Source organism: Macrobrachium rosenbergii, chromosome 51, assembly GCF_040412425.1.
Source record: "Macrobrachium rosenbergii isolate ZJJX-2024 chromosome 51, ASM4041242v1, whole genome shotgun sequence".
Taxonomy (NCBI): Eukaryota; Metazoa; Arthropoda; class Malacostraca; order Decapoda; family Palaemonidae; genus Macrobrachium; species Macrobrachium rosenbergii.
In genome coordinates, this window is record NC_089791.1 from 45,502,383 (window position 1) to 45,515,293 (window position 12,911).

General features: G+C 38.4%; 1 protein-coding gene across 1 annotated transcript in view; it reads right to left on the reverse strand.

The window, feature by feature from the left end:
• Positions 1–6,585, reverse strand: part of LOC136833362 (digestive cysteine proteinase 1-like) — an 8,685-nt gene extending 2,100 nt beyond the window's left edge. Inside the window, exons 1-5 of the mRNA XM_067095397.1 lie at positions 6,446–6,585; positions 4,459–4,611; positions 3,893–4,072; positions 2,404–2,595; positions 1,668–1,833 (exon numbers count right to left, since the gene is read on the reverse strand). Of these exons, the coding sequence (XP_066951498.1) occupies positions 1,668–1,833; positions 2,404–2,595; positions 3,893–4,072; positions 4,459–4,611; positions 6,446–6,517 (763 nt within the window). The 5' untranslated portion in view covers positions 6,518–6,585. The remainder of the gene's footprint in view (positions 1–1,667; positions 1,834–2,403; positions 2,596–3,892; positions 4,073–4,458; positions 4,612–6,445) is intronic.
• Positions 6,586–12,911: the final 6,326 nt, after the last annotated feature.

Sequence of the window (12,911 nt, forward strand, 5' to 3'; positions counted from 1 at the left end):
AGATCCGTGGGGTTCTTTCTAGATAGTGACCCCAAGTAGTCAGTCTTAGATAATGACCCCAAGAAGTATCAGTCCTAGATAACGATCCTGAATAAAGATCAGTCCTAGAAAAGTCTTGATAATGACCCCAAGAATATCAGTCCTAGATAACGACCCCGAGCCTTGATGTGTGTCAGTATCTAGGAAAGATCAATGGAGAGATCTTTCGTGATAGCGACCCCAAGATCTCTTAGATAATGACCCCCAAGAAATATCAGTCTAGATAATGACCCCAAGAAATATCAGTCCTAGATAAGAATCCCCGAGCCTTGATGATAATCTAGGAAAGATCCCCAGATCTTTCTAAGATAGTGACCCCCAAGTAGTCCAGTCTTAGATAATGACCCCAAGAAATATCAGTCCTAGATAACGACCCCCGAGCCTTGTTGGGTGTCACTATCTAGGAAAGATCCATACATTTTCCAGAAAGAGTCTTTCGGTTAAGAAAAAAAATATTTGTATATATTAGTTTTTTTATCTTCTGTTATTTGCTGCTTTCAAGCTGGTGGTGATTTGTTAAAGGTGAACTCAAAAATTTTTTTCTGAGTTCAGCTGTGTCTGTTTAAAAAAACTAATGTTCGTATATATTACTTTTTTATGTTATTTGCTACTTTCAGGTTGGTGGTGATTTGTGAAAGGTGAACTCAGTTTTTTTTCTAAGTTCAGCTATATCTGTTGTAAAAAAAAACCTAATATTAATGTAAATTAGTTTTTTCCTCTTATTTGCAACTTTCAGGTTGGTGGTGATGTGTGAAGCCTGAACTCAATTTTTTTTCTGAGTTCAACTATTCTGTTAGAAAAAAACTAATATTCTTATACAGTATATTAGTTTTTTGCCGTCATTGGCTACTTTCTAACAATTGGTGATGGTGGAAGGTGAACTCAAGATTTTTTCTGAGTTCAAATGAATAAAAAAATGTTTATATTTTAGTCACTAACAATTTCAAATGTAATTTTTCACGGTCTCTTTTCCATACATAAGTCGTTCTCCCAAATGTATCAAAACCCCACTCCCGTAAGGGGGTAGTGCCATCAGTGCACTCACGCTGTGCACTGTAGGCATTACTTAAGGTTCTTTGCAGCGTCCCTTCGGCTCCTAGCTGCAACCTTTTTCACTCCCTTTAGTGTACCTCCGTTCATATTCTGTTTCATTCATCTAACTTTCCACCCTCTTTAACAATTGTTTCATAGTGCAACTGCGAGGTTTTCCTTCTGTTACACCTTTCAGACTTTACTGTCTGCTTCCCTTTCAGCTCTGAATGACCTCCTAGGTCCCATCGCTTGGCCTTTGGCCTAAATCTTATATTCTTATTCCTGTTATGAGCCCAGAGTTCCTTAGGAAAATCCGACGCCCTTACCAGAGCCTTAGGAAAATCCGATGCCCTTACCAGAGCCTTAGGAAAATCCGACGCCCTTACCAGAGCCTTAGGAAAATCCGATGCCCTTACCAGAGCCTTAGGAAAATCCGACGCCCTTACCAGAGCCTCAGGAAAATCCGATGCCCTTACCAGAGCCCTAGGAAAATCCGACGCCCTTACCAGAGCCTTAGGAAAATCCGATGCCCTTCCCAGAGTCTTAGGAAAATCCGACGCCCTTACCAGAGCCTTAGGAAAATCCGACGCCCTTACCAGAGGCATAACTGGAGAAGGATGGCCAAGACGCATCGATGCAGATGCTGACGGGGCCTATGTTCTGGATGGCGTCCTCCAGACCCTTTTCATCCCCTGTGGTGATATCAACGTAGTCCTTGCAGGTGGCGCCGATATCTTGAGTGTCGTGACGGCAGGAATCGTCCTTGAAAAAAAGAGAATGATGTTATTTAGGACTGGTTAACCCACTGATAAATATAGCGGAGTTGAATCACGACAGAAATTTCATTTGATAAAAGAAAAAAAAGACAAAAAAATTTATCATACACTTAATAATGGCAAAACAATTTCTTGACGTGGTGATCTAGTGTCCTAACAGTAATTTCATAGTTAGTTAAGGTAGGATCCTATCGACCAAAGGCCAAAATTAATGAGAACCTGTTTTCTTACCCACGCTAGTTATTTGCAAATTTGGGAAATTTTCTTTGGAAAATTACTTTTCTCTTAAATCTATCGGTATGTTTTACCATTAAACATTATTCAGTTTTCAAGTGAATTTTTCAAATTTTTCCATTAATCAAATTCACCAGCTCACTCAGTTGCAAAGAAAAAATTAATACAAGTACTGGTACACATCTTCAACCATCCCCAGAAAAGTTATCTGAGGTCTTTAAATCGTTCGTTTCCTAGAAAAATAGATAAAAGGTCTTTTACTGTAACATTGATCACAAATATAACAAATGAACAGAGACCAGTTTCTGCTTAGGTTCCTTACCACAGCTTCATAAGGGTATCGGGACTCGGTGTTGACTCCTCCGACGTCCATGATGTACAAGAACGCCATCTGGGGCCACCCGCCGTTGCATCCAGCGTTGCCCCAGTCTCCAGAACAGTCGACCAAGTCCTGCTCTGAGAGGCTGACCAAGTTTCCAGTGGCTATTTGATGGACGCCCTCCAGAGAGCCAGTCTGTTGGCGGGTGATGACCAAAGTGTTTATATCGCGCATAGCTTTTAGAGAGTGATGCATTTCTAAAGTGTTTAATCATGAGTTTCGTGTGTTACGGCTATGCTGTAGCTATAGATCTCATGCTATATTCAGTGTTCAGTAACTTGGTTATATAATGAATAAGGATCTTTCCCAGAGAATGACCCCCAAGGGTTTTAACCCGGTACTTACCCACCATTGCGGCGTGTTTAGTACAAGCCCGTTGGGGATTACCGTAAAAATATAAACAAAAGACTGTAAATATCATAAAGATAATGACCCCCAAGAAATATCAGTCTTAGATAACGACCCCGAAAACCCTTGGGCGTCATTATCTAGGAAAGATCCGAAAATTTAAACAGGTCTGAATATCCTTTTTACCCGCAGTCCCAAGCCGTAGGGTCCAAATTTCATTCATATATTAATTAATTCAAGAAATTAAATCGTACTTGTATTGATAGGTGGCTCAAGCGAGTTCTGAATATTGTTACGAGATGTGCATCTATGCAAGTAATACCCACGCGATACCCTTAAAGTTTAACGAGAGCAATTCACCCTTTCTCACTCATCGGGAGTATGTTTCATGAAAATGAGAAAAACAAGAGAATATGAAAGTTATTCTGAAACCGCCACTTCTAGATAACAAATCTTGAAACTATTTGAAATAATTGTGGCTCCTAATATCTTTGTTACCGACGGGTAGGAGTTCATAGTAATCAAATTACATAACTAGGATATGAACACAGTCCTTTGCTTTTCTTTGTTTATATGTTATAGATATTAATTACTTTTGATTATCTTCCCCTTAAAGGTCAGAACTTGAAGTAGATCCATTTTTTTTTAGGATTTTTTAAAACTCGTGTGAGCTGAGGTAAATTTAATGTTTCTCTTTCAAGATACAGAATTTTTGTACAGCGCCATCAAGCTAAGCTTATTGTTTTTAGCGGCTAAAGTTATTGGTCATTGCTTTGTCATTACTAGAATCATCATCGATGTCATTATTGTTAATTTTATAATTAATTAATTATATATATCCTGCAGCCATAATTTAAAAAAATAGCAACACTTGCAGACCCATCTTGTACTAAATATATTCTTTCTTAACAACTTTCAGACACTTCTAAAATTAAGCAAGTCCGCTTATAACAGTAAAGATTTAATTAACATGACTGCATGTCAGTTATAACAGCCCATCTAACCCAGAAATCGCGATTTATCATAACCCCAACCATCTCTCGAAGACGTTGCGGAATCCACAAAGACTTCGTGTTTATCTTACCGTCGAAAAGGCCCAGCAAGACCCGCACTGCTGCTGGTCTTTAACAGGGGTGACGGCTCCGTGGTCCCTCCAGTCCCAAGACGCAGCTACGGGAGTCGCTGAGGTTTTGTGAAGATTATTTCCTTTGGCGGGTCTGGGCCCTTTGAGACCGGTCATTTTGGAAACGACCTCCTCCTGGGTCTGAAAAAACAAATTAAATTGTGGTTATTACGTCTAGGGCTTTTTGCTTTAATTTTTGCTTTTCAGTATTTTCTCGGTCATCACTTTCCGAGTAATTTCCATCCCAATTGATTTTATCAACTTTTGCACGGATCCTTTAAGATGCAATGCTGTCGCTTGCTCCGGGAACAAATCCTTCTGGCCAGCCCTGTGAGAACTGATAATCAGCTCATGGAATGGTAAAACTATTTTGATAACAGTCATGCACCAGGATCGGTCCTTAATATTTTTCCTTATTCCTTCTACCCTTTGTTTTTTTTTACCAGTTGAAAACTATAAAAAAAAACACATATATTATCGTGCGTGTAAGCTCTTTTGTCAGCGATTTATATGACGAATTGTCTTACCATGTCGGCAAACTTGTTCACAGCGACAGTGTACGTCTCCAGGCCTTGTTCATAGCGCTTGTTGTGTTCCTCTATGAATTTTAGTTTCTCTTCATAGACAGACTTCCTATAGAGTTCCTCTTCTTGGCTAGCATAGGATTTTCCATAGGTTTTCTGCAATGACGAGGAAGAATACACATTATTTTTTTTTTTTCTAGTCGTGTACGACTTGGAGTTAATATCAAAGATTTATACATTTTTGTTTTTTAAAGGAAGGCATATACACCCACACTCACCCATCGAAACACACACACATACACACGCATACGCATACACATACACATACACACACACACTATATATATATATATATATATATATATATATATATATATATATATATATATATATAGTGTGTGTGTGTGTTTCGATTATTTAAAATTTATTGAACTGCGTTTCTGAATTTATTACATGATATATTCCATATTCACCAATGCTACATATATAGACACACACCCACACATACACACTATATATAGTATGTATGTGTGTGTGTGTATGCCTGTATATGTAGCATTGGTGAATAAGGAATATATCAAGTGTAACAAATTCAGTAACTCAGTTCAATAAATTTTTTAATTATCTGAAATAAAAATTGAATTGTATATCTAGAGAGATATGGCTCGAGATAGAGGTAATTTAGACAGACTATGCACAAAGGGTTGGAGAAAGGATGAAGGAAGTTGAAACTTTCCGATTTTTCGCAACAACATATTCGAGTTAGAATGCAGTGCAAATCTAAAATTGGCAAATCAGACAATGGGAAGGCAGAATAAGGTTTGGAAATCAGATAAAATGAAAGTAAGACTAGTCAGTCTAGTTAGATCTCAATTGCCATGCAAGTCTGAATCAGGGTATGACAATGAAACCGTAATTTTTTTTTTTTTTCGATTTGAGAGTAAAGCTTCAAGAAAGATAAGTCCGACAGCAGTTTTGAGAGAGAAATGGTGAAGGGGAAGTTGCAGATTGCTGGGACATTGTCCTTACCACCCATGTGAGAATGGTTGATGATAAAGTCAGCTGTTGTGCTCCTGTGGGCACTAGAAGAACGGGAATTCCCAGCCCTACTGGCATTATATGATGGGAGGCAGGATATGAGTGGAAAGTTGTAGAGGATAAAGCACAGGAAATTATAAGAGTGATAGAATTCCATATAGGTCATTTTTGTTGCTTGGCATTGGAGGTAATGACGATGATGATGATGATTATTATTATTATTGCAGAAGTGCTTTCCCTATAAGAGACAATAGCATAAGAATAAAGGGAGGAACCAATCATTGCCAAATACCCACTTTCTTCCATAAAGAAAGGATAAAACCCATTTGTAACATCATCAGCGGTCCAAGAACAACTTCGCAACTTATTATTATTATTATTATTATTATTATTATTATTATTATTATTATTCTTTTTTTGTCTGTTAGCAGGTTTACGCGAAATGCATTGCATAGATTTTATAGACCACTGTACCAAAGGAAGCCCTCGTGATTGTCAACAAATGATTAGATTATGGGAGAAACAGAAATTAAGTGTTATGGACTTTTTGAAGAGGGTGGATTGTTTCAAATTTTCCGAACTTGAACTGGAACTCTACACAACATTGCTGTAGAATTTGGTAATGAAATTTAATGTTTACTTCTGCATCGAAAGTCTGATTGGGGCTGATGCATCCTCTCAATTTGTAAGATCTTGTTTGGATCCCCACGGCAAACCGTTTCCAGTCGATAAAAATATGGGTTTATAGGTGTTTGACGTTGGCTTAGGTGTGCACTTTTTAGTGTTTATTATTATTGTTATTATTATTATTATTATTATCGTTGTCGTTGCATTTTGGGCTTAGTCATCTTGATTGATACACATATTTCAAATAAACTGGTCTACCTAGACTTGTTGAGCAATATCTACATTCATGTAATGCATTTTACTCTTAAGGACCTCCTACACTTACCTTGAATTCCTCCCACTGGTCGTTGGCTGAGGCCAGTGCCAGCGTACACAGGACGAGAACGAGGACTTTCATCTAGAAAAGAGAGTTGAAAGATAAGAAAAAATGATAACAGAGTGTCATGTCTACTGTGATATTTCAAGTGTTTCAGATGTAAGGTGCTTAATATCTTTTTATTGGTAAATTTTTTGCGGAATTTTAGAGTGTTGTAGGTACTTGGTAATTCAATCAATTGTGGCATGGAATAATTATGTTCTTGCTGTGTCCTCAGTCCCATAAGCGTGTTTGGCCTACTCGTGTACCACGGTAATTATGTCGGTGCCAGCTCAGAGTTGAAAGGGTACCCGTACCACTCAAAATAATATATGATTTATGCTGAACTCGACGGTAGGAGTCATCTATATGGAGGCATTTTACTATGTAAATGATAGAAGGGATTTTAACTTGTAAGGTACTCTCAGTATCTAGGATTATTAATATAATATTTTCTTAGATTTCGGATTACCACTTATTGCAGAATGAAATGATGAGCTGTTTATGTTGAAGTTTTTAGCACTTTATCTTTTACAATGGCCTATTTGTACGCCACTATATTTCATCTTCTTTACCTTGAAATTTAGTTATTCCCTCCATGCAGAATGAAAGGAAGTCGATAAAAATGTCGTTTTTCATATGTATATTTATTTCATTCACTTAGGATGAAAGCGATATACAGTACTTTGTGCCTAGATACTTTAGCAATTATGCAGAAATAAGTCAAAGAAAAACATGACTTTTTAAAGTCTTATGTGTGTGGTTGTGCCGTAATTCCTTCCCGTATGACCTCTGCTTCTTCATTTTTTTATTAGAATGAACACATTGTTTCTTGTGGATACGTAGGGTATTTTCGAGTTGGTAATCGATATCGAAGTGTACTCGAATTTTTTTTTTTATTTCGGGAAACGAAAGGTCAAAAAACAAATTACTGGACTATAATTTCATGGACAGAATCCATAGTAAGTTTCACGCTCTTTCTCTCTCTTTCTCTCTCTTCCGCCACACCCACTCACCTATATATTCACACACACACACACGCACACACACACTTGTGTATTACACACATATATATATTTATTTTATTAATACGTGTACAGTATATGCACTTTTGTATGGACAAATGTGCGCAAGTTCTTACGAGTGTACGGTTCAAGTAATATTGCACATCAATCCTTATGGTCTCAAATAAATAACACGGATGCATGTAAATATATAATTACATATAAGGATTAGTGTGTATAAATAAAGTTTAAACGCATACTGTGATTACCCATGGGTAAAAACTGCATCCTAGCACCTGTTATCACTTTGCTTACATTTCTTAAAAAAGGAAAGATTGCGGAAGATTCAAGAAAAGCTTTGTGCGCGCATATCTTGAAAAATAAAGATGTTGACGGGTCGTTCAAGTCTTTTAATACTAATAATTACAACGTTGTTTTTAGTTTTCTGTAAAAGAAAACTGTTGTGCCGGCTTTGTCTGTACGTCCGCACTTTTTTCTGTCCGCACTTTTCTGTCCGTTCTCAGGTCTTAAAAACTACTGAGGCTAGAGGGCTGCAAATTGGCATGTTTATCATCCACCCTCGAATCATCGATCATACCAAATTGCAGCCCTCTAGTCTCAGTGGTTTTTATTTTTATTTAAAGTTAAAGTTAGCCATGATCGTGCTTCTGGCAACGAAACAACGCAGGCCACCACGGCCGGCTGAGAGTTTCATGGGCCGCGGCTCATACAGCCTTATACCGAGACCACCGAAAGATAGATCTATTTTCCGTGGCCACGATTATACGCTGTACAGAAAACTCGATTGCGCCGAAGTTTTACTTGTTTTATTATGATGCCACTTAATTATTTGCTTAATGTATAAATTTATCCAGCAATTATGTCTATATAATTAATCGTTTATTTATTTGTTTATTTGTGTATTTGACTATGATTTTCATTTCTGTACATTAAGACATTCTTTTATGTAGACACAATTGCTCTGCTTGTTAATAACATTTGAGATGTTTTCTACACGAATAATTGCACTAATTGAAAATATTTTCTTTAAAGAGGCCAAAAGGAGGTAAATCTGCTGCCTGCTTGTTCCATGCAAATGTTTGCACATTTGAATAATAGTGAAAGCTACAACCCATATTCTACGTAGGGAAATACCCCGGTCAGCGTACTTCATGTTGTAGACTGTAGGCATTACTAATTAAGGTTCTGTGCAGCGCCCCTTCGGCCCCCAGCCGCAACCCCTTTCATTCCTTTTACTATACCTCCGTTCATGCTTTCTTTCTTCCATGTTACTTGGCACCGTCTCCTAACAATTATGTCAACATTATTTTCAGCGTTAAGTGACAATATAGATCCCAGCGCTTGGCCGTTGGCTTAAATTTTATATATAATTCCAATTGCAACAACCCATATTAAAGATATGTTGATACACGTCCAACTTACCTTGAGGGATGACTGAAGCTGGCGTACTTCAGACGCCCTTCCTTATATATATTAGGCCATCTGTAGGCAAGAACAACTCTCCGAAGCACCAGGTGTCTCTTTTCACCGAGGAAAGTTGGGCACAGAATCCCCTTATCGCGGCGGACTTCTCGGGAAAAATGGAGATTGGGAAATACCGCTCGGAAGCTTATCAGTGCAGGAACAGGGGTAAAAGTGTCATCTCATGGCTCCTCAGCCTTTTTTCTCGCTCGATTGATTGGTTGAGGGTAATGCAATTCACTGCGTCGCTCATAAAAAGGCTGTCAGCAGTGGGAATGCATTATTTTGCTTGAATAAGTAATTTGTGGTAAAGGAGGAAGCTTATTTCAAATTATTATCTGGTTAATATTATATAGTCCATTCATATGTATGTTAAGGCCTATAGAATTATATATAAAATTGGTGAAAACTTATATTAATAAAAAGAATATTTTATGAAGGCGACCAGGGTACTGATCCATCGTAAGAACTCCACTGACTTGAATTCATTTTCATTGTAAGTGCTGTTAACTAAACTCTTTTGTGCAAAACACGGAGAAAATAATAAATTTAATGAGCTAGTTAAGGTGTCGTAAATTATAAGAGGAAATACTATTTTACCGATTTTCCTTGTTTTGAAAATAATTAGATGCCTTTGGTGTTTCCCATGGAATCTCAAGGAAAACGTTAGAGAAACCTCGGAAAATACAATTTTATTTTCCACCCATTCACGCTATCTCTTCAAAACAAGTCCTGCTCCCAATTAGTAGCCAAATGTTTTTAGAAGGCTGTTATTCGTATCTCGTGAGGTTTTTTTATTGTTATTTTTTTTTTACCGAAATAGCCAGAGGGATCGAATGAGTACGAAATGAGGCTGGACCTCTTGTTTTGTTGGAATTACCTAAATGAAGAGGAAGAAAGAGGCTGGAGGAAGGTTCTTGAACGAACCGCTAGAAGAAGGAGAGCAGAAATGTATGTGAAAATGAAAAGTAAATTTTTTAAACTTCCTCAGACAACACCCTGATTCATTAACAGGGGACCCCAAGAAACGCCTAGGAGAACAACCTGACCAACAAGAAGAAAGAGGCTGGGGGAAGGTTCTTGAACGAACCACTGGAAGAAGAACGCAAATTTGAACCTGAAAATATAAAGACAATATTTTTAAAGTTCCCCAGGTAATACCCTGATTCATTAACATGGGATCCAAGAACCACCTAGGAGAACAACCTGACCAACAAGGAGAAGAACAACAACATTCATTCGAAAGCGTCCTCGACAGGGAGAGTCCGGTGACAACAGCGAGCCACGATGATTCTCCGGGAAATGTTTATGGTTCCTTCTCTAGTCGTCAACGCCCTCAACTTTGCTCACACCTGATACTGTTTTTATTGCTCCGGGTTTACAGCACCTGCTCGAGGAGCTGAGCTCTAACGAGCGTTCGTCCCGTTGATTTATTTAACTTGGAGGGGCTGAGCGTCGAGATAGATGCTCACTCAACGATGAAGACGAAGGGTAAATGAAATAAAAGTGCCAAAGACATTCAACACCTATGTACAAAGCATAACCGAAAGCAGGTTATTCAGAGTTGAATAAACAGGGCAAGTTCTGTTACAAGGTCAAGGACATGCATGCGAATTGGTGAAGCCGAAGGGCAAATGGAGTGAGGGTTTTAAGGACATGCAGTACATACATACGAAGCATACCCGAAGATAGGTCATTCAGGATTGAGCAAACAGGGCAGGTTCTATACAAGGTCAAGGACATTCAGTACAAGTATGCAAAGGATACGCTGGAACAAGTCATTAGGAGTTGAACCCACGGGGCAGGTTCCTTAGAAGCTTAGAGGCTTAATGTGCCTGTATACAAAGCCCACATGAATTGGGCATTCATAGTTGAGCCCACAAAGTACGTTACCCAAGGGCTTAGTACCATACAGCGCATGCATACCAAGCCTAGACCAGACAGGTCATTCGGCGTGAAACCGCAGAGTAAATTCCTTCGAACCTTAATGGCATGTTGTAAAAAACAGGTGGACGAAAGGTTAAGGAGACTTGATAGAAAGGTCACCACACTGTACTCCAGTAACAAATTAAAGATATCCGTTTAGATAGTCGGTTCAGGGCATCAGGCTGACCGGCGTCGTGTTGACCTCTTCAGTTTGAAGAAATTGCACAGACTCCCTCTTTACTTTGTGAGCTAAATGGTATGGGACACCCATTGATATTGATTGATTTGTTTCCTTATTTGTATTGTAATATTCTTTCTTGTATTTAATATTTCTTTTAAAGTTAGGAGCTCAAAACATCTAATAGACTGACCCGGACTTAAGCGTTAGTATTGATGTTTGAGCTATAAAATACATTAGCTGAAATGCAGTGTGTGGTACTACTGTGGCATTTATTTATTTATATATATTTTATTTATATATATTTATTTGTTCTTTTCTTTCTCCTAACTAAGGGGACTATAATAAACTGCTCTTTCGATGGATTTGCTAGTTCCTACAGTTGTGCTACCATCGGCATTAGATTCACTTAAAAAGTCGAAAATTCGGAGAGAAAACAACGCAAGAATGGGCAGAGGAGCCGTTGCATTTCCGCTGCTTTCTTTCACAGCGCATTCCTTTCCGGCTCATAACTCAGTCCGAGACATTATTTCACTCTGATGGGGCGATAAAGTCGCCTCAAGGTTTCTTTTACAGTGTATTGTCTGTTTAATACTTGATCTTCCTGAACGCGTTTTGTACACGCACATGTACAAGTCTGAAAGTTTTGAGGAATACAGGAAAAATACCATTAAACGTCAATACATACTGTACGCATAGCCATGAATGTTTTGAGGTATTTGTGTGAATCAGGCGCCAATACTAGAACGAAAGTGATGTACACTGGAGACATTACTTAAGGATCTTTGCAGCGTCCCTTCGGCCCCTAACTGCACCCACTCATTCTTTTTACTGCGCCTCCGTTCATAGTTTCTTTCTTTCACCTTACATCCCACCCTCGCCTAACAATTATTTCATTATGCAGCTGCGAGGTTTTCCTCCTTTTACTCCATCAAAACCTTTTTACTCTCATTTTCCCTTTCAGCGCTGAACGAACTCTTAGGTCTCGGCACTTGGCGTTTGGCTTAAATTTCATATTCCATTCCATTGCATTCTGAGTATGCCCTTCACATACTAATAAGTATGAGTATATTGTTCATATTAAGCTTTAAAGAAGAGGCCGCGCGGAGGGGAAACCGAATACTTCGTTGCAAAGATGAAAAAGGCCAAATGGGAAGAGGAGAAAAGAAAGTTACTAGGTCCAGACATGAAGGAAAAAAAAAAAAGTTATATCGCGAGAAACAAGACCTGTTGTACTGATTGGACTTATCATTACACCCATAAATTTCTGTAAACACACTGAGTGGGTCGCACACGTATGTTCGTTCACATGTACGTTTTCCTCATTCACTGGTATGAATTGCTTCTTTAGGGGTTATGTGTTTTTTTTTTTTTTGCTTATTTTTCTTGCTTATTTTTTGAAGGTTATGTAATTTATATAATAATGTTGTGTGATGATCTGTCCCGTAGGGGATAGTGCCGTCAGTGCACCTCACGTGATAAACTGTAGGCATTACCTAAAGGCCTTTGCGGCGTCCCATCGGCCTCTAGCTGCAACCTCTTTCATTCCTTTCACTATACTTCCGTTCATATTCTCTTCCTTCCATCTGACTTTCCACCCTCTCTAACAATTGTTTCAAAGTGCAACTGCCAGGTTTTCCTCCTGTTACATCTTTTAGACCTTCTTATTGTCAATTTCCCTTTCAGCGCTGAATGACCTCATAGATCCCAGCGCTTGGCTGTGGCGTAAATGCTATATTCTATTCTATTCTGTAATAATCAGTTCATTTATCGCCTTCTTTTTATGGCTTAACCATCACGAATCGTGTTTTTCTCCTCTCATGTTTCATGCAAAGTCCTCTAGATA